Source organism: Dreissena polymorpha, chromosome 11, assembly GCF_020536995.1.
Source record: "Dreissena polymorpha isolate Duluth1 chromosome 11, UMN_Dpol_1.0, whole genome shotgun sequence".
Lineage (NCBI taxonomy): Eukaryota > Metazoa > Mollusca > Bivalvia > Myida > Dreissenidae > Dreissena > Dreissena polymorpha.
Window position 1 is genome coordinate 73,730,014 of NC_068365.1, and position 23,676 is coordinate 73,753,689.

Sequence of the window (23,676 nt, forward strand, 5' to 3'; positions counted from 1 at the left end):
CGGGAGCATAAAAATATATCAGGGCATTTAGGCTCTGTGCATTTATCTTTAATTACTAAACATGATGTACCTATGATATCAATAGAACATCATATCCGTTGTCATGTAATACAGAATTTCTTACATTATATTTGTAAATGATGAAAACTCGGCAAAGCATCATTTTATCTTTTTCAAATAACTTGCGTAATAAATTCCATATTACATAACCACTCATACAATACACGTATCTCTATATCTCTACATTCCAAACAGCAATATCATGTAAACATGCATAAGGTTTGGTCAAATTGTTGTCAATGGAAACAAAATAAAACTGGAATAAACAATGGGTTCCCTCAGCTCTTGCATCACTGGGAACTGTGTAAGGTAGTGAAGTCTGCAGTGTACAAATGCTAAGGAAGTAAACAAGGCACTATTGTTACTTAAAAAAAACTTGTTAATAATTTCAAAAGTTACATAAGAAATAAATATTTATGCTTCCTGAAGAGGTGCTAGCAGACAGTCAGCATGGGTTGTCAGGTCTCATCAGGTCTCATCTAGATGAATGCACATTAACAGGGATACAGTCATGCCATAGATTCATTCGTCCTGCAAGTTTACTAAATAAACTCTTGAAAAAAAATAATTCTCCATTGAAAATGAAAAAGTAGGAATAGTAGGAAGATTTGGTAAAAAAATAGGAAAAAGTAGGATCCTGATGAAAAAGTAGGAAATAGTAGGAAAAAGTAGGAAAAAGTATGACCGCTTGACAGCCTGTACATTGTATGAGACTTGTGGTTTTCATTATTACCGTATAGTTAAAACCTATTTATTTTAGCTTGATTGCATCAAAAGCCTCAGGCTTATTGAAACGTTCTCGAGTCTGTTTCCTGGGCCTAGAACCAGTACCTTGGTTTCTTTGGGGGAAATCTAAAGAACGCTCCCACAGTGGGGATTGAAACCATGACCTCCCTGTCGCTAAGCAGACACCATATCCCATGGCGACCTCAATCATTATGACTGTATACAGGTGTGCACTTCACCCGTACAGCTGTAGCTCACATTTTCTTGTGACTACCTAAGCTCAACACTGCCATCTGTTTTGTTCAGCAATACCATATTCCAGTTCAGCAGTAGCTCACATTTCACTGCAATTGTATGCAATATACCAGTACAGTAGTAGCTCACATTTCACTGTGACTAACTTCTCTCAATTCCGCCATCTATTTAACCCTGCAACTACCTACTCTAAATTCTGCAATCTATTTTGCCCTGCAACTACCTTCACTCAATTCTGCCATCTATTTTGCCCTGCAACTACCTACTCTCAATTCTGCAATCTGTTTAGCCCTGCAACTACCTACTCTTAATTCTGCCATCTGTTTTGCCCTGCAACTACCAACTCTTATGTCTGCCATCTGTTTTGCCCTGCAACTACCAACTCTTATGTCTGCCATCTGTTTTGTCCTGCAACTACCTACTCTTAATTCTGCCATCTGTTTTGCCCTGCAACTACCAACTCTTATGTCTGCCATCTGTTTTGCCCTGCAACTACCAACTCTTATGTCTGCCATCTGTTTTGCCCTGCAACTACCTACTCTTAATTCTGCCATCTGTCTTGCCCTGCAACTACCAACTCTTATGTCTGCCATCTGTTTTGCCCTGCAACTACCTACTCTTAATTCTGCCATCTGTCTTGCCCTACAACTACCAACTCTTATGTCTGCCATCTGTTTTGCCCTGCAACTACCTACTCTTAATTCTGCCATCTGTCTTGCCCTGCAACTACCAACTCTTATGTCTGCAATCTGTTTAGCCCTGCAACTACCAACTCTTATGTATGCCATCTGTTTTGCCCTGCAACTACCAACTCTTATGTCTGCAATCTGTTTAGCCCTGCAACTACCTACTCTTAATTCTGCCATCTGTTTTGCCCTGCAACTACCAACTCTTATGTCTGCCATCTGTTTTGCCCTGCAACTACCTACTCTTAATTCTGCCATCTGTCTTGCCCTACAACTACCAACTCTTATGTCTGCCATCTGTTTTGCCCTGCAACTACCAGCTCTTATGTATGCCATCTGTTTTGCCCTTCAACTACCAACTCTCAATTCTGCAATCTGTTTAGCCCTGCAACTACCTACTCTTAATTCTGCCATCTGTTTTGCCCTGCAACTACCAACTCTTATGTCTGCCATCTGTTTTGCCCTGCAACTACCAACTCTTATGTCTGCCATCTGTTTTGCCTTGCAACTACCAACTCTTATGTATGCGATCTGTTTTGCCCTGCAACTACCAACTCTTATGTCTGCCATCTGTTTTGCCCTGCAACTACCTACTCTTAATTCTGCCATCTGTCTTGCCCTGCAACTACCAACTCTTATGTCTGCCATCTGTTTTGCCCTGCAACTACCAACTCTTATGTCTGCCATCTGTGTTGCCCTACAACTACCAACTCTTATGTCTGCCATCTGTTTTGCCCTGCAACTACCTACTCTTAATTCTGCCATCTGTTTTGCCCTGCAACTACCAACTCTTATGTCTGCCATCTATTTTGCCCTGCAACTACCTACTCTTAATTCTGCCATCTATTTTGCCCTGCAACTACCTACTCTTAATTCTGCCATCTGTTTAGCCCTGCAACTACCAACTCTTATGTCTGCCATCTATTTTGCCCTGCAACTACCTACTCTTAATTCTGCCATCTGTTTTGCCCTGCAACTACCAACTCTTATGTCTGCCATCTGTTTTGCCCTGCAACTACCAACTCTTAATTCTGCCATCTGTTTTGCCCTGCAACTACCTACTCTAAATTCTGCCATCTGTCTTGCCCTGCAACTACCAGCTCTTATGTATGCCATCTGTTTTGCCCTTCAACTACCTACTCTTAATTCTGCCATCTGTTTTGCCCTGCAACTACCAACTCTTATGTCTGCCATCTGTTTAGCCCTGCAACTACCTACTCTGTATTCTGCCATCTGTCTTGCCCTGCAACTACCAACTCTTATGTCTGCCATCTATTTTGCCCTGCACTACCTACTGCAACTACCTACTTGCCCTGCAACTACCAACTCTTATGTCTGCCATCTATTTTGCCCTGCAACTACCTTCTCTCAATGCCGCCATCTTTTTTGCCCTGCAACTACCTACACTTAATTCTGCCATCTGTTTTGCCCTGCAACTACCTTCACTCAATTCCACTTTCTGTTTTGCCTTGCAACTACCTTCTCTTGCCCTGCAACTACCAACTTTTATGTCTGCCATCTATTTTGCCCTGCAACTACCTACTCTCAATTCTGCCATCTATTTTGCCCTGCAACTACCAACTCTTATGTCTGCCATCTATTTTGCCCTGCAACTACCTACTCTTAATTCTGCCATCTATTTTGCCCTGCAACTACCAACTCTTATGTCTGCCATCTATTTTGCCCTGCAACTACCTACTCTTAATTCTGCCATCTATTTTGCCCTGCAACTACCAACTCTTATGTCTGCCATCTATTTTGCCCTGCAACTACCTACTCTCAATGCCGCCATCTGTTTTGCCCTGCAACTACCTACACTTAATTCTGCCATCTGTTTTGCCCTGCAACTACCTTCACTCAATTCCACTTTCTGTTTTGCCTTGCAACTACCTTCTTTTGCCCTGCAACTACCAACTTTTATGTCTGCCATCTATTTTGCCCTGCAACTACCTACTCTTAATTCTGCCATCTATTTTGCCCTGCAACTACCTACTCTTAATTCTGCCATCTATTTTGCCCTGCTACTACCTACTCTTAATTCTGCCATCTGTTTAGCCCTGCAACTACCAACTCTTATGTCTGCTATCTATTTTGTCCTGCAACTACCTACTCTCAATGCCGCCATCTGTTTTGCCCTGCAACTACCTACTCTTAATTCTGCCATCTGTTTTGCCCTGCAACTACCTTCACTCAATTCCACTTTCTGTTTTGCCTTGCAACTACCTTCTCTCAATTCCACTATATGTTTTGCCCTGCAACTACCTAATCTCAATTCCATCATCTGTTTTTCCCTGAAACTACCTACTCTCAATTCCACCATCTGTTTTGCTCTGCAACTATCTTCTCTCAATTCATCTGTTTTGCCCAGCAACTACCTACGCTTAATTCAACCTCTGTTTTGCCCTGCAACTACCTACTTTCAATTCTGCCATCTATTTTGCATTGCAACTACCATCTCTCAATTCCACTATCTGTTTTGCCCTGCAACTACTTACTCTCAATTCTGCCATCTGTTTTGCCCTGCAACTACCTAATCTCAATTCCACTATCTGTTTTGCCCTGCAACTACCTTCTCTCAATTCCACTATCTGTTTTGCCCTGCAACTACTTACTCTCAATTCTGCCATCTGTTTAGCCTTCACTGGGTCCCACTCCTCATCCCTTCTGTAGGCCAGCAGCTCTTCATCAGATGGCGCAAACTCCTGTGGAAAGGTTAAACAAAGGCTACAGTCATGCTAGCAGGGATTTAAGCTGTCTTTGGAAACAGGGAGTAATACAAGAAAACTAGGGTCAAAATGTAATTTAACAATATGTGTCACAGGCACAGATGAGCCCTGTGATACAACTAATTGTATTTTTCTATAGAAGAAATATGACAAAGGGTCAAAGTTTTGACAGAATTGGTCGCAGTAAAACTTCTTTCCTTAAAAAATACCTTCATGTTAGGGTTGTTGAATAAAGTATGCCTCAAAGTCTATGACCAGAATATTACATGCTATGTCATGCATATTTCAAAATGTAAAAGGACATGATTCTGCCCAAATCCCTTTATACAAATTCACCCATAATTATAATTGTTCAGCTGGAAAAAGATGAGAAAAATAAATTCTACCCACAAATACACTGTTTAACCCAATACCACTTAGATATATGTATTTTTTGACGCATTTTAAGTACCTTTGAAAGTTAAATTAATTAAAAACCTTTGTAACTAGATTCAAGATTATTTAGGCTTCATTTCCAATCCTTAGATACTAATGAGGAGAAAACAGCACAAAACCTGAACAGACTGCCAGTTTGCACATTGCCATTTTTACCTTGCTTCTAAGTGGAAAAGGGTTAAATATCATGGACATAGCAGCAGACAAACAGCATGTCAGTATCCATATTGTTACCTTTTTCACTTTGAAATATATAATATAGTTAATAACCAAATGAATCTTATAAGAGTGCATACATTAAGCATGTAGAAAATTAATACATGCACAAAGAAATAAAATGAAATTTGAGTTACAATGTATAAATGTTCATAGTCTGTGAGAAAGCAACATGTATACATATATGAATCAATCTTGCGAAAATGGATCTAATATCAAATGAGGCCTGCGCAACTCTTACCAAGCCTTCACATCTGTGCAGTCTGGTCAGGTGCTACCCTGTCCACTTATAAGGCCACGAAATCTTGCATGACTTTATAGCGGACAGTTTAGGTCCGGACCAGACTGCACAGGACAAACGACCCATTTTCCCATCGCAACTAAACATGATGAACAAATACACTTAATCAGAGGAAGCTGCAAGGAATAATTGTTTTGGGTAATTCATTAGATGCAGTTCAGTGTTTTTTTTTCCACCATTTTAGGAATGGGGCTGGGTACCTTTGTGTTTGGAAAATTTGCGTCATTTAAACTAAATTTGGGAAATAAGTATTGTTCATTTTTTGCTAACAAATACTGAAAATTGAGAATTAAAGTGATATTAATATTATATTCGCTATGGTTTTTTACTTATAGAGCTGGATTGGAGATGAATTACATGTTGAGACTTATTGAAAAAAAAATAATAAAAAATATAAGTCTTCAATTGGGAATTTTCAGGTCACATTTGGGAAAAATATATACTTTTTTTCCATTGGGAATGGATCCCATACAGGATCCAAATTTGAACAAAAAACACACACACTGTAGTTGCAATAATCAGACTTTCAGCTACCGACACTTCAAACTGCTGAGAGCTGTACCTTTGTATTCATAAAACATAAAAGCATTCAAGAACTAACATAAAATGATGCAAGGAATTACCTTCTTCCATATCATCACATATCTGTCCTGCTCTTCCAGGCCGAATGAGAATGAAGTGAGACTGGCAATATCTGCTATATCATGTCTGCAAGCATGGAACAAGAACAAATGTGGCTTAATGCATGTGTGTTAAGTGTCATCACAGATAAGGGAAGACACTTTCCGCTATTATGATAGTTTCTGCTCAATGGAAGAATCGTCTTAAGTGTAAATCATGTTAAGTCTGAAATAGAGAATAACAGCAGGGCCCTCAATCTGTCAAATTCAAGGCCGAAATTCGGCCGCATTTTTTTTATATAGATAGATGTCTCATGATTATTATATCTCAATTCTATTTTAATTTAATCTTGTCAAACATACTAAATTATGAAATAAGCAATGAATATAGTGCAAACATGTACAAATGTAATAATTAGATAGTAAGTAAAAAAATCCCCCCAAAAGGGAAAACGCCGCGAAAATTCCCCCAGCTATGGGTAGCGACCCGCTTCCCCTAAAATGGATTGAGGGCCCTGAACAGGTTACTGCCTGATCTTTTTGTAATATATCAGGCAAGGCTTAGAATAATATAACGGCAAGGCTTCAGTCAGCAAGTGTCATCCCAGATTAGCCTGAGAGGAGGGAATGTGAAGAAACTACACACATGCATTGTGAAAACCTTGCACAATTTTATACCAATTTTGCAAATTGTTTGTCCAAAAGGAATTCATAACTTAAATATGTGTTGATGTATGAAATTCCTTGAATGTAGCAGCGCAGACCCTATTGAGACGCCCCGTCTCATCTGGGTCTACGCTGTTTGCCAAGGCCTTTTTTCTAGACGCTAGGCATGGGTTAACCCTTTCTCACTTTGAGGCAAAGTGAAAATGGCTATGTGCAAACAGCATAAAACTAGAACAGCCTGCGAGTAACTCGCAGTCTATTCAGGTTTTATGCTGTTTGCTGCTCATTAGTATCTAAGGGTTGGAAATGAAGCCTTTAAATCTTGAACCTTGAAAGGTCTTTTATAAAATTTAACTTTCTCAAGGACTACAAATGCATCAAAATGCATATCTTAGTGGTTTAATACGTATCTAAGTGGTAAAGGTTTAATAGGTGCATGGTTGTGCTGCTTTGCTCACCTTATGACACAGTTCAGGCATTTACAAATATGGTCCATCAGTATTATATGCCTAGTTTATTAAGTTTCAGGAATACTTATGAACACATCACAATTAAAACAATCATAAAATATGGATGCTACATTAAACAATTTGCACAGGCTAATCAGGGACAACACGTTCTGCCTTAACCTGATTTTTTCTAAGAAGAGACTTTCTTTTAACGAAAAATATCATAAAAAGGAAAGTGTAATTTGAAACCACACTTTATGCACATGTATTAAACCCCTTTTTCACAAAGCATGGCCTATATACATTCTTTTCACAAGGGTGTTTTATATTCACAGGATATGAATTGAAAAAAAAAAAATTATGAAAGAAACGTATTATTATATATGTGATGCATACGCAGATATTGAATCTTGAAAAACAGAAAGTTATGGGATAAGTGATCACATTTTATGTAAAAATGTAGACAATGCAATGTTACTCATTTCTATCTTTGAAATATCCAACCACAGTAACTCAGTGCTCCAGTTAGGCCTAAATAGAGAGGCAAAGAACTCGGCCACCACAAGGTCCCACTAGCCCCCTTGGACCCCCATCATGCCCCCTTGGACCCCCACCATGCCCCTTTGGAGCCCCACTCAGCCCCCTTGAACCCCCACCCAGCCCCCTTGGAACCCCACCATGCCCCTTTGGACCCCCACTCAGCCCCCTTGGACCCCCACCCAGCCCCCTTGGAACCCCACCATGCCCCTTTGGACCCCCACTCAGCCCCCTTGGACCCCCACCCAGCCCCCTTGGACCCCCATCATGCCCTCTTGGACCCCCACCCAGCTGCCTTGGACCCCCATCATGCCCCCTTGGAACCCCCCCCCCCAAGCCCCCTTGGACCCCCACCAAGCCACCATGCCCCCTTGGACCCCCAAACAGCCCCCTTGGACCCCCAGCATGCCCCCTTGGAACCCCAGCATGCCCCCTTGGACCCCCACCTATTCCCCTTGGACCCCAACCATGCCCCCTTGGACCCCACCATGCCCCTTTGGACCCCCAACAGGCCCCTTTTTATTTGATCACATTATTATACTGTAAATTTTATTTTAAAATTCAATCATTAATGTTCACACAATGAGTTTTATTTGTTATTGAAACAATGTTTTAAAATGAAAATAAATGTTATATTAAATATAAGCATATGTAAAACATTCTGTATTGAAAATATACCACAGGCACAATATGATGAGGCAGAGTGACAACAAAGTGCTCTTTTGACAAATTACCACCATGTTCAATCAAAATTCAAATCTAAAATGGAGCAATAGTAACTCAACTTTTAGTAGTTTACATATTTTTTTGAATGAAAGTTTCCTTTTTTACCCAATCAGTCATACATTTAATGTCTAGCCTAAAACATTTTACAGTTGGCTTTATTTTTCAAGTTCCTTCATTATAAATTATCTGTAACAACAGATGTCTTGATTTCTGCATAAATGCAACAAGCAAGTTGTAATACATACACGATTGCTCTGTAAGTCGTTTCCATTGGTTCAAACTTGAGCTTCTCTTGTTTTCCATCTTTTATAAATGCACTTATCTTTGACTGAATCTGAAGCAAAAATTAAAAGCTGACATGATATTGCATAAAGTTTTACCTCATCCCTCTCAATCTCAAACTAAAAATTGCTATGTGCCAACAGCATAACACCAGAACAGCCTGCAAGTAACATGCAGTCCTTTCAGGTTGTATGCTGTTTGGTTGGAATTGAAGCTTTTAAAACTTGAATTTAGTAAAAAAGGTCTTCAATTAAATTTAGCTTTCTTAAAGACTACAAATGCATAAAAATATATATCTAAGGCCAAATAAAAAAATAGTCTTGGTTAAGGGAACATGGCCAGAAAAATGTAGGAGGGTAGGTAGGTTTTTCTTTTCTTTTTTTTTTTTTTTTTTTTACCAGTCGACTGATTTCAGGGTGAAAAAGGGTCAGTTAATGCACCCATGATTGTTTAAACACTGACCAAATGATTAACATTGCACATGTGGTATTTAGTCGTTGTATATTATTCAATATTCCTAGCTCTTTATGCACTTCTTCAGGGCTAGCGCTGGCCCAAAATTTCTTTGAGCCAACCATTTTTTGTTTGTCTGTCTGTAATAGTGTGACCTTCATATTCAAAAGTGAACAAGCCATCTTTATCAGTCTCTGGTGTTTGGGGTGTGACCATCAGAATTTTTTTCATCATGAGACCTGACCTAGTCTCCGACAGGTGCTCAAGAGTCTGAATAGTGGCTGTCAAAAGGAGGGTAACCTCAGAATAGCACAAGTCTTTCTTCTGGTACATTTTTTTATAAAATGGCAATGGGTTTGAGCGCATCGCACAGGCAGTGAGCAGTGTACATAAATTTGAATGTTGCTATTGGTTTGTACAGGCTAAGGGCGTCACAGTACATTGATTTTGATTCATTATCAAAGCGAAGCCAATTGTTGTCAAGTTTCCATGACTCTTGGAATGCTCTAGTGTTTTGTGTTTTAATTTTTTTTTAATGACTCTTTTTCGTCCAACGACGCTTTAAGGTTAAAGACGCCATGTTAGCGACTGTAGAGACAAAGTGGTTAATTCCATTTTTATAGTAGACTAGATGAATGACTCTTCCTATGTGTTAAAAATACGAAACTTTAATTACAATTAAACCGCGCGTGTTTTTCACATTTTCATTTGATTAAAATACGCTGCTGTCAGTTAGCATAGTGTGCGAGTAAAACAAACAAATTAATTAATTATCATCTTTTCATTTGATCGGAAATTGACAGAAAGTTGTAACATCATCGACATAGAACTAATTATTTAATTATCACTTTTAAATTCAGATCAATAGACAGCTTGGAAATAATTAAATTATTGTCACGCTTCTTTTCATTTTTAATCTTTAATAATACGACATTTGCGACCGGCCGCTATTTTGTTTGCAGACGACAATTTTAACTGTGTATTCAAAGTGCACAGTGTCTGCGCATGAATTACCGAATATTACTCCATAGCTCCACCCATTTTTACATTTCATTCAACAACGTTATTTCATCTGTAAGCGAGCTCAATGTTGATTGGCCAGCTAGCATGAGCACTTCAATAACAATAAGGTCAAGCAATGTCTCGTATACAGGTGCAGACCGGTTTTTGTTCACTGTTCAAATTGCGAACACTTTCATTGAAACAAAGAGAAAAATATAGAAAACCAATCCAGGTTTAAATGGTGGCTGTTTTCAATGAAATTTTACGAGATTTTAGCATTTTCGCCATCAGATTTTTTTCCATGGACCAAAAAATCGTTAGGGTCGGGGGCAAAAAATAGGGTCGGTCGGGTTCCCTGAACCAAGACTATTTTTTTTTTGGCCTAACTGGTAAAGGGTTAACCGTGAACACATTTGCTTATACTTCAACAAGGGACAAAATTGTCACAAAACCAGGTTTTCATTGTGAAAAAAAAATCTGATAAAGGGAGAAAACTCCAACTCAACTTTTGAAATGAACAAACAAAATTAACCCCCTTTGTAAGTTTGTTTTAAAAAAAATCTATTTTTAGTCGTGGCGACCATGACATTGGAGATATTGACGTGATTCTTTCGTGCGACACACCGTCCCATGATGGTGAACAAATGTGCCAAATGATTTCAAAATCTCACAATGAATGACATAGTTATGGCCAGGACAAGCTCATTTATGGCCATTTTTGACCTTTGAACTCAAAGTGTGACCTTGACCTTGGAGATATCGACGTAATTATTTCGCGCGACACACCGTCTAATGATGGTGAACAAATGTGCCAAATGATTTTAAAATCTGACAATGAACGACATAGTTATGGCCCGAACAAGCTTGTTCCGCCCGCCCGCCAGCCAGCCAGCCCGCATACGCCAATCTAATAACCAGTTTTTTCGTTCGGAAAACCTGGTTAAAAACCTGGTTAAAAATGCCTATTCTCATCTATTTTTAACAACAATACAATGTGTCGATCACATGAACGGTTTGTGAACCATAAAAATATATGCAGCAACATCTCAGTTTTACTGTATTAGTGACATATTTGAAATGAATGCATTTTACTATGTAAGTATTGTGTGGTCATGTGATTAAAACAGACCCAATAATAGTTTCAGTTAACAAAATGCTAAGATGTGGAATTGATATTAGACGAACATGTCATTGTGAGATAAAACGAGAATATCAGTGAAACATGATGGATGCTCCTCGATGATGTGTTTTGTCAATCTATGCGTTAATAACCACCTAAAAAAATCTATTATTAGCCTCGGTGACCTTGACCCCAGTGACCTCAAACCTCATCAAAAGTGAGAGGTCCATGCAAGGTACCTACATGCCAAATATGAAAGAGATCTGTAAAGTATTGAAGGTGCTATGAGAAACTGTTACAAAAGCGTGACTGAAAATATATTAATAGCCTCGGTGACCTTGAGCCCAGTGACCTCAAACCTCATCAAAAGGTAGAGGTCCATGCAAGGTACCTACATGGCAAATATGTAAGAGATCGGTAAAGTATTGAAGGTGCTATAAGAAACTGTAAATGTGACAGAAAAATATATTATTAGCCTCGGTGACCTTGACCTTGACCCCAGTGACCTCAAATCTCATCAAAAGGTAGAGGTCCTTGCAGTGTACCTACATGCCAAATATGAAAGAGATCGGTAAAGTATTGAAGGTGCTATGAGAAACTGTAACAAAAGTGTGACAGAAAAATCTAATATTAGCCTCTGTGACCTTGACCCCAGTGACTTCAAACCTCATCAAAAGGTAGAGGTCCATGCAAGATACGTACATGCCAAATACGAAAGAGATTGCTAAAGAATTGAGGGTGCTATGAGAAACTGTAACAAAAGTGACCGATAAAACTATTATTAGCCTCGGTGACCTTGACCCCAGTGACCTCAAACCTCATCAAAAGGTAGAGGTTCATGCAAGGTACCTACATGCCAAATATGAAAGAGATCGGTAAAGTATTGAAGGTGCTATGAGAAACTGTAACAAAAGTGTGATGGAAAAATCTATTATTAGCCTCAGTGACCTTGACCCCAGTGACCTCAAACCTCATCATAAGGTAGAGGTCCATGCAAGGTACCTACATGCCAAATATGAAAGAGATCCGTAAAGTATTGAAGGCGCTATGAAAAACGGTAACAAAAGTGTGACAGAAGTAAGGAAGTATGGACAAACTGGCAACTATTTGCTCCGCCAAAATTTTATTTCGGGGAGCATAAAAAATGTTTGGGCCTTCTGATTTAGTCTTTGTCAAATTGTAGGTAAATGGCAATATTAAAAAGACAAGAGGCCCAAGAGGGCCTGAATGGCTCTACTGCTATAAACACTGTGCAAGTTTGGAAAGAATAAGATGGAAACTGTGTACTTAATCGCGCAAACAAGAAGAATTTTCTCAAATTCAAGGGGAGATTATTGTGTACTTATTTCTCCGATACTGCTCATATTAAATAGGGTTCAAGTCCTCATTGATATAAAGATACTGTGCAAATTTGAAAATAATTGAATGAAAACTGTGGAATTAATTGCATTAACAAGCGGGATTTAAAAAAATTCTCATATTCAAGGGAAGTCATTCTGGACTTATTGCTTTGATATTGCTCTTTTTAAACAAGGGCTGTATGTAAAACATGCCCCATATGGGCTGCCAGTTGTAGGGGCAGCATTGTGTGAATATGTTTTTTGTCACTGTGACCTTGACCTTTGACCTGAACATTAATAGGGGTCATATGCCAGTCATGATCAATGTTCCTATGAAGTTTCATGATCCTAGGCGTAAGTATTCTTGAATTATCATCCGAACCATTTTACTGTTTCGAGTCACTGTGACCTTTACCTTTGACCTAGTGGCCTGAAAATCAATAGGGGTCATCTGCCAGTCATGATCAATGTAACTATGAAGTTTCAAGATCCTAGGCTTAAGCATTCTTGAGTAAACATCCGGAAACCATTTTACTATTTCGAGTCACTGTGACCTTAACCTTTGACCCAGTGACCTGAAAATCAATAGGTTTCGAGTCCTCATTAGTATAAAGACACTGAACAAGTTTGAAAAGAATCGGATGAAAACTGTGGAATTTATCGGACAAACAAGAAAAAGTAACCATTTAATTATTTCGAGTCAATGTGACCTTGACCTTTGACCTAGTGACCCGAAAATCAACAGGGGTCATCAGCAAGTCATGGTCAATGTACCTATGAGGTTTCATGATCCTAGGCCTAAGCATTCTTGAGTTAACATCTGGAAAACATTTTACTATATTGAGTCACTGTGACCTTGATCTTTGACCCAGTGACCTGAAAATCAGTAGAGTTCGAGTCCTCATTAATATAAAGACACTGAACAAGTTTGAAAAGAATCGGATGAAAACTGTGGACTTTATCGGACAAACAAGAAAAAGTAACCATTTTATTATTTCGAGTTAATGTGACCTTGACCTTTGAACTAGTGACCCGAAAATCAATAGGGGTCATCAGCCAGTCATGGTCAATGTACCTATGAAGTTTCATGATCCTAGGCCTAAGCATTCTTGAGTAATCATCCGGAAACCATTTTACTATTTCGAGTCACTGTGACCTTGATCTTTGACCCAGTGACCTGAAAATCAATAGGGTTCGAGTCCTCATTAATATAAAGACAATGAACAAGTTTGAAAAGAATCGGATGAAAACTGTGGACTTTATCAGATAAACAAGAAAAGTCTAACACACACTCACACGGACAGACAGACGGACACCATGCCTTTGACAGTAGAGCTAAAAACAGGTGGTATGGGTGTGTTGATAGTGTTGAAAGACATCATGCGTGCAATTATAAAAGCTTGCATGACTATATAATATATTAGGGATGTATAAAGAAGAAAATTTCATTTTGGGTTTACTGGAATTTTGATCTTCAAAATTAGTCTAAGTCCATGTTGGTCAATGGCATGGTAAAAATGAGGTCAGTTGATGTGGATTTAGTTTAAAGACATCATCTATGCAAGCATGAAAGCTTTGAAGGAACAGAAATGAATAATAGACAAAAATGTGACATTTTCCGTTACCCTACTATGGACAGACAGAATGAAAATCATGCAGACAAGCCAAGAGCTATTTGCACACCAGCATCGGTAGAAACTGGCACCATAATAAACCAATTAATGATAAACATCAACATTTTCCTTAAGGATCATCATGCAATATCAAGTTTTACCTTCACACGAAAGTCTTCCAGCTTTCTACGTTCCAAGTCTTGCTGCTTCTCCAATAAAGCTTTTTGTGCTGAAATCCAACCATGCACACTAATCATGTGTACCACTAAAGACCTCTGTTAATTTAATTGAAAAATATATTTTTTAAGTAAACATATATATAATAAACATCAAATTGATACTGCACTGCAACTTCAATATGAAGCAGTGAACAGTTTCCAAGCCCAGAACGGAGCTGCGTTATACAATTGGTGCTCTTAATGACAAATGTGCATGAAGACCCTACTGTATTTCGGTTTCTGCGTACAAGAATTTAAAAAAAAATCCATACTAATGTATTTTATAAATCAGTTAAATACTATTGTTAAGGTTTTCTTTCTCAATTTGAAGCATTTTTTAGCAAACCATAGCAACCACACTAATTTCCCAATTTTAGTCAAAACGCTGCAATTCAAAGGGACCCGGTCCCATTCCCAAAATGGTGAAAAATATACTGACATCGTGACATCACATCATGTGTGTCCTCACATGACTTGTAATGAATTTATTTCGTTGTCATTTAAACATGAGCATCCTCCTCAGTATGCAAATCCTGACAAATCTGCGTGGATATGACGCAGGTCTTTACATTTTTGCAAGTATATGTTTACCATAGCATAAAACATCATTGAAACATAGTACGAGTATCCTTGTCAGTATGCATATCCGGACAAATCTGTGCGGATGTCCAGACTGGGTTTGAGCTACGCTGGCAGAACATTGGATAAGACCCATTTTCACATGATGCGGGTCTTAACATTTTTGCAAGTACACGTTTACCATAGCATTAAGCGTCATTGAAACATAATATGAGTATTCTGCTCAGTATGCATATCCTGACAAATGTGAGCGGATGCTCAGACTGGATTTTAGCTAAGCAGACAGATCATTGCATATCACCCATTTTCACATGACGCTGGTGTTTACAATGTTGCACGTTAACTTTTACCTAAGCATTAAGCGTACACAGCCATCTGTTGACATGTAGGAAGATAACCTCTCTGTTAAATATAAGAGCTAAAAATGCATCATAACATGACTGTTATTCAGGGCTTCCCCTGGCTCAAAAATTTCTTTAGCCAACATTTTAGCCAATTGGATTTTTTTGTAGCCAAATTTTAGAAACTGTAGCCAAAGTTTTAGCCAAGCATTTGGGACCGCCTCGTGAAAGTCTAGGAGTGTAAGAACACAAATAACTACAATATGAAGCTTAAATATATTTATTACTATAATCATCCTTTTAAAATATTGTACATAACAGAATATCAGTTTATAAAAAAAAACATTTATAGATATGCATACATCTAGTACATAAATGTAATAATCATACTTTTATTCTACATAACAGAATATCAGTTTGTTCATACATCATAAGCACATCTTCAGTTCACATTGTTTACAAAATAAGCACATTTTCATTATTTTAAAGATATTCATTCTTGAGCACATATTTCAATATTTGCAAAACATAACAGTTGATCAAGACTAAAGATGCTTTATTTTCAAAGCCTCTCACTTCATATTGTTAAACAGTTATATTTGGTCATTTGGATATGATATACATCAGCTTTGACAGCTTCTGTTGTTAAAACATTTTCTGTAAGTGGTGGATGATTTCTAGGCTCAAATAAATGAATGTTTTAACGCATATTTCTTGATAGAAAGGCCCAGATAATTGCTACCATCCATTCTAGTTGCCTGAAATATGATAAAACATAGTTTTACAAACTATCAACAACAAACCAACACATAAATGTCCGTATCTTTAAATGTCCGAATTTTTAACATATCCGAAATATATTACTACGACTACGAGTGAATGGTATACTTTTTATTTCCGAAATTGTTGGTTTCTTAATCAAACTTTACCTTTCCCAAAATATTATAATAATGAAACTATTAAACAGAAATGCTCTCAAATTCCTGTTGAAACAAGATTTCATGTGTTTTTGTGAAGAAATAGTTTTTTGTTAAATGCTTTTGCCAGGCCCGTGGTATTGACATAATGTTCGATAACACCTTTTGTTTTCACACCAGCAAGCGTTCTATACATAGATGGTGACGTCACTGCCAGTACACAATGCACCAGCAAGTTTCCTTTGTTTCGATGACCGGTTCTGACCGGTGTTGCTGCAGACTGCGTATCAAATTTTCTGGTTAATAACACGATGATGTATTAACGCACAGTCGACGGTTTAAAGAGTTTACTATCTGGGATGGTATTTGACAGGCAAAAAACGTTTCGCCGAGCATTTTCGCCGACTGAGAATTTTATTCGCCGATTTTTTAAAACGTTTCGCCGAGCATTTTCGCCAACCGAGAATTTTACTCGCCGAATTTGCGAAATTTTCGCCAACGGCGAATTTGGCGAACGACAGCGGAAGCCCTGGTTATTGCACTTAACGAAATTATTAATATTAGTTCTTTGGACCAAAGACAAAGTTTGGTACGAACTTGAGAGGGCGAAATAAAATCACCTTCATAAAGGTATGGTTACGATATAACAAGCACTATAATTATATTACCTTTTATCTTCTTTTTGTCGGACTCACTTATGGAAGGAGGCTTTTCCATGGATCCCATTATAGATCCTAAGAGATCCATTGTGCTTCAACAATTACTTGAGTTTCTCGAAGTGCCCGAAATGTTTTTGATGATCAAACGCTTGCTATGATTAAACGCTTTATGTTGTAGCGGTTACAATATACTAAATCTAATGGTATAGTACCAGAAAGGCCGTTTACCAAGAAGGCCTTCCCAAAAAGGAGGCATATGGTATACCAGAAATGCCATGCAATATTGTTTGTGCTGAATATACTTATGATATCTATGAAATAATCATATTTATTTTGGTTTTTACTTTTTATGCTCCCCCATATTGTTTTGGGGTGAGCATATAGTCGCCGCTTCGTCTGTCCGTGCGTGCGTCCGTGTGTCCGTCCGTCCGTGCACATTTTTTTGTCCGGGTTATTTCTCAGCAATTAATGACCGGAATTCCATTAAACTTTATGGGAAGCTTCACTACCAAGAGGAGATGTGCATATTATCAGCCGGTTCTGGTCGGATGATTTTTCACAGAGTTATGGCCTTTTGAAATTTTCCATTAACTGTACATATAGTGCAATTCTTGTCCCCCCAACTACTGACTGGAATTCAATGAAGCTTTATGGGAAGCTTAACTACCATGAGGAGATGCGCATGTTGTTTGTGGGTTCTGGTTAGATGATTTATTTTGAGAGTTATGGCCCTTTGACATTTTTAAGTTGCTAAATCATCCATAGTATTATTTTGTCCAAAGTTATGCCCCTCAAGACGTTTCCTTTTATCTGAATATATAGTGCAATATTGTGACAAAAAAAAACTTTTGGGGAGCATCACCCGTCTCCGACGGTTTCTTGTTTATAAGTTTACTTAAAAGCCGTTAGTTTTATAATCAAAGTCGGCAAAATTATCGTCGATTATCACATATGAATTGTTCGTTAGTCACAATAGTTTTCCTTGAGTATTTGACGTTTCACTTGTTTAATTGAAAGCCGTTAATTTTAATCAAAGTCGGCATAATTATCGCCAATTCTCACGTAGGAATTATCCGTTTAAGAAAATAATATTTTTCTCTAAACAGGTTTACAGGTATATTAATTATAAACTTCAACTTTAACTTCAACGATATACTCTTCAACGCCTCGAGGACGTCAACTGAAGAGGGCTAAGAACTGTGCGAATGTAGAGTGCGGAGTGCTTCTTAAAATTCGAATAAAAATAGCTTTCGCCAACGTATGATACACTGTACAACTGGCCTACTACTCTAGGCACGGAACACTGGCAGCGGCCGGACAGCAGACTTGAATGTGCCCGAGCTTGGGGCTGTCACTACTGCGGTGGGTAAGGAGTTCCAGATAAATACTGTTCTTGGAAAGAACGAGCGTTGATATACGTTACTTATTGTTTGAGGAGGGATGAAGTTTTGAGAGTTGCTTTGTCTGGTTGTTGTGACTATGGCACGTTCTGGTAGGTATGAAGCTGGTACGGCAACAAGACCATTAACAACCCTGTAGAATAGCACCAAGTCATAGCATTGTCTACGTTGTTGCAAAGTCTGCCAATTGAGTTCATTGATAATTGATGTTACACTGTACGGCTGGTATGGGTTGATAGGCTTATTCGCAACGAATCTGGCAGCGTTTCGTTGTACATGTTCAATTTGTTTCAGTTGAGTTGTTTGTTTCTGAGTAGGATTCCAGATGGGTGGAGAATATTGCAACTTTGGTCTAACTTATGATTGATAAGCTCTTTTTTTAACTAGTTTGGGGCATTTGTTAAGGTTTCGTTAAATAAATCCCAAAGTTTGTGAAGCCTTTCCAGTTATTTTTTCGATGTGAGTGTCAAATTTCAAGTTATCGTTCAATTCAACCAATATATATGCATGCTGGTCTACGGTTTCTAAAGATTTACCACTCATTGCATAATGATAACGTTCTTTGTTGGATGTGTTCGAGATATTCATTATTTATATTATTCATATTCCATCTGCCATGACTGAGTCCATTCTACAAGTTTATAAAGATCTTGCTGAAGTTTCTGTTGATATGCTGAAGATTTAATTACACGGTATATTACACAGTCATCTGCGACTAGACACACTACAGAGGAAATGTCATCAGCAATATCATTAATGTAAAGTAAAAATAAGCAGGGGCCGAGGACAGTTCATTGGGGCACTCCTGAGGTAACACTGGATGTTTCTGATGTGGAGTCCTGTACCACAACTTTCTGGGTCCGATCTGCTAAGAAACAGTTAATCCATCGCCTGGTATCATTGCGAATTCCATAAAATTCCAACTTTGATGACAAATGTTGATGAGAGACCTTATCGAAGGCATTCGAAAAATCCAAGATGGCCATATCTATCTGTTCACTGGCATTCAGGTGTTTAGCGATATCATCTGTTGTTAAGAGCAACTGTGACTCACAAGAACGTTTCTGTCTAAATCCATGCTGATTTTCGTTCAGGATGTTATAAGAGTCTAAATGTTTCATGATGCTGGAGACGACGATGTGTTCCAGCATTTTTGAAGCGACTGAGGTCAAGGACACAGGCCTATAATTTGCAGGTTTAGAACGATCACAATTTTTAAAAATTGGAACGACATAAACAGTTTTCCAGTCAGATGGTACAACTCCCGTGTCAAGAGATCGTTGAAAAATGCACATCAGGATATCAGCTACAATTTCACAGTTCCGTTTCAGAATTATACTGGGAATTTTGTCCGGTCCAGTTGCCTTTTTCTCATTTAAACGTTTAATACTGTTTATGCTCTATGGAGGGTGATTTGTATTCGCTCCATGGGTCTGTGAGGAGATGGTCCTTTATTTAGAATATTGTTAAGATTTTCTTTTGTAAATACTGAAGTATTCTGTTTATTTAACATTTCAGCCTTTATGGGGTGTATCACCTATGGTACCTTCATGTTTCAGCGTGCTTATCCCAGCTGCATCCTGTTTCCTACTCTAAATGTATTTCCAGAAACTTTTGAATTTTCATCTTTTTCTGGGTCCAGCATAGTATTCAAATATTCATGGTAAGCTTTACGTAGTCTGTATTACACTTTCTTTTTTATTTCAGCGTAAGTATTACGTAGTGATGTTGATGGCGAAGTACGTAGTCTTTTGTGCATCTCGTCGCGTTTTTTCATCAATTTGCTAAGTTCATTTGTAACCCAGGGAAGATCTACCTTTTTGCGAAGAGATTTAGTTGGGATGTTTTTTTCATTGTAGATGCTACAGCAGTTTTAAAAATGTTCCAGAGTATATCAGCACTGGTGGATGAGTCCGAGGGTAAAACACTTTCCCGGCAATCACTCAAATCTGACTTGATTTCATCCCAATGTGCTTTACCATAGCGGTACACTGTACGTCTCTAACGTTTACTTGCGGCCGACGCCCACGAGGTGGTTACCTGCAATATTTCGTGATCGCTCATGCCGATAGGAGGACATATGGTTTGCTTAATCACTGTGCTTGTGTGCGATGTAAAGAGTAAATCCAAGATTCTACCTTTGCGAGTTGATAAATTGTTAATCTGTTCAAGAGAATGGTCACGAACAATTTTTACATATATAGAGAATAATAGGTCGGTGCCGAAAAAAGCAAAGTTTATTTTGCGAGGCTTGGAAAATCTGAACCACGAGCCTTGGCGAGTGGTTCAGATTTTCGTGCCGAGCAAGATAAACTTTGCTTTATTCGGCACCGACCTAGTATTCGATTTATTATTATCCATTTTCTTAGTCGTAAATTATTTCTTTAAAAATAGATTAGGAAAATCGAACTAGACGGAGAATCCCAAAGATATTTTAAGCACACATTGTTTCATTATTTTAATCGTGTCGAGCCTAATACATTACAAAAGGATCAGTAACTAACCTGTTTTTCTGTTTATCATACCTCTACGTCCCGGATTATTAAGAAATAATGAAAAATAAAGACACTAAACAACTGCATCTTTAGCGTGAAACAACATGCATTGTGTCGTATGACGTGTTAACAATGACATCACGAGTGCGCGCACTTAATATTTGTAAATAATGTTTATTTGCTTTTTGAGTTGCATTATGTGTTAAAAAATATTACATCTTGGTATCAAATTGTTTGTTTTGTTGAATCTGATTCGATTTTACTAAAAATGATAACTTTATAGTTGATTCCGAGTAATATGAACATCTTTCGCCGCGCGTGACAGCGTTTCAGCACTGCTGAAATAGAGGAAAATTTATTCCACAGTGGTTTATTTCGACAATGCACGTCTGATGATGGGATAAAGTCTGTCACAATGTCCCTTGTCCCTCGATCCTTTAGGAGCTGCTGAATTTTCCCAATTAATGTCTCCTAGGTTGAAATCCCCGCCAAGTTTGATTATGCAGTTTTTATATTTGGCGTTGTTATTTATCTTACATAATGAATTATTCAGATGATTGAGAGCTTCTATAGATGATTTTGGTTCACGATAAAATGCCCCAAAAAACTGTTTATCTTATTTGGCATAGTAATTTTCACCCAAAGAATTGCACAGTCGGTTTCAAGATCAGGACACTGTTCGCAATCATAAACTGGCTTAACCAGAACGATAACTCCGCCTCCAGATTTTTTATCGAGCATTTCGAAATCTCTATCTTTTTAAAGACTTTGTACATATAATCGCTTGGAGTATTGTAGGGAAACAGTTCAGCATCATAAATAGATGGATCCAAGTGAGTTTCAGTTCCTATCATTACATCGGGTTCCATACTTGAGAGCACATGATATAATTCAAGTTTTTTGTTTTTAATACTTCGGAAATTTTCGACAAGTATGGTAAACGGTTTATCTTTTTTACTATAATTCACTGTGGTATCTTCATGATCAAAAGAAACACTCATAGATCTAGATGTCACGTTACTTGGAATATCTGATTGGAACGATGATGATAGGTCTGGATCAGAAATTATGCTTTCAGCATGGGATGACACTGTGACGTTTGAAATGTTTATGAGATTCGGGTTAGGAGGGTGGGATCTCGTTGGTGTCGATACATTAGGATTGTCAGTGCCATGGATTACTTGAAATCCATTGAATATATTTGTGGTTTCATAAAGTGATATATCAACGGATCCCGAGGATGAAAGGTTAGGAATTCCACATGAAGGCTGTAAAGACTGTCAGATATTTTGGTACATCTATTATGGTACCAGATGTCGCAACTATCACATTCAAGAGCTTTCGAGTTCCAGACAACACCTCCTTAACATATACCGCACGGAAACCTAGGCCCAGGTTGGACCTCTATATCACCACATTGTATGATTAACATATACATCAAGAAGACGAAGAACGTTTTCTTCAAATCCGATATAACACATATCTACAGTTCGTTAGGTCAAAGTCATATAACATAGTCAATGTCGTCAAAAAAAAACATACACAATATATAGTGTTTAATTCAACGTTATTCTTAATTACTATGTAAAATCATAAAATAAATTAAATTAAATATACGCATATCGATTAGTGACTGCTTACAGACAAATTTGAGGCTAGTCCTCTTAAACTATTTTTTGCAGTATTTAAAATATAAAAAGTTGAAAGAATTTGCGTGTACAAAAAAAACCTTGCTATTAAGACCGGGTATCCAAGTGTCAATGGTCATTCACAGTTTGCGGCATCTGTTTTGATAACGGATTAGTAGAAAGCCCACATATGGTATAAATGACACTTATTGGCACCTATTGATAATTACTGGCGCATTTTACAATAGTTTCTGAACTTTTAACGATATAAAAATAGCTACATTAAATTCGGAAGACTTAAACCGAAAGAAATACAAATGCTTTATTCTATGTGATATTATTTCAAATAATTATTAAATTAAGAATCTTGTTGTGTTTATATCGGGTTTTTAATGTTTGTATTAATACAGGCATAACTCAGACAGCGATGCGTCTCGGTAAAGAAACGTTTGTGTGTCTTCCATGCAGAGACGCAGAGGCCCTCGACAATGAAATGCCCGCCCTAGAGATAAGCGTAAGTGATATTATTTTTGTAATCTGACGAAGGCTTGTGCGCATGTTTCGACTTGATTTTTAGTTTAAACCTATTTATGTTAGCTCAATTGCACCGAAAGCCTTAGGCCGATTGAGTCACTTTCGAGCCCGTTTCCTTCTGTTTTCCTGTCTTTTTTTTGGAGCGGAAAACACAATTTCTGTTTTCCTGTTTTTTTTTGGTTAGGACACCTTAGTGCCACCGTAGTTATTGGGCGAGTATGTTTATTCTTGAAAGTAAATGCTTTTAAAAAAACTGTTTTGCTGTCTTTTAAGGTGAAATTCAGACATGAGAATTGATCCAGTTTTGAATTCAACATAACGTTTATAAAATTACGCAAATGTTAATAGTTCGTATGAAGATTTATGTCTGTGAAAATACATCTGACCTCTTTTACTGCTACATTATAATCATTAATAATGTCATTTAGGTCATTAAGCTCGCCTTTTCTACCAGTGTTTGTTTTCTTTTAGAATAGCTGCTCATAGCTTTTATTCATCTTTATAATTTCAGACGCCTTTAATATTTCGTATTTTGTCTTAAGTTTGTTATATAAAAATGTGAAGATGTTCTTTTAGGTTTTAGTTTACTAGTAAAAATGAGGTCGTTTAGCTTACGTATATGTTTCTAACATAAGTTCCATATTCTGAATATATTAACTGCTGAATAAGAGTTCTTCATCCTTTATTGTTTG

General features: G+C 37.8%; 1 protein-coding gene across 1 annotated transcript in view; it reads right to left on the reverse strand.

The window, feature by feature from the left end:
* Positions 1–17,084, reverse strand: part of LOC127850759 (sperm-associated antigen 7 homolog) — a 29,049-nt gene extending 11,965 nt beyond the window's left edge. The window contains exons 1-5 of the mRNA XM_052384048.1: positions 16,937–17,084; positions 14,375–14,442; positions 8,649–8,737; positions 6,029–6,113; positions 4,340–4,429 (exon numbers count right to left, since the gene is read on the reverse strand). Of these exons, the coding sequence (XP_052240008.1) occupies positions 4,340–4,429; positions 6,029–6,113; positions 8,649–8,737; positions 14,375–14,442; positions 16,937–17,015 (411 nt within the window). The 5' untranslated portion in view covers positions 17,016–17,084. The remainder of the gene's footprint in view (positions 1–4,339; positions 4,430–6,028; positions 6,114–8,648; positions 8,738–14,374; positions 14,443–16,936) is intronic.
* Between the last annotated feature and the right edge of the window lie 6,592 nt (positions 17,085–23,676).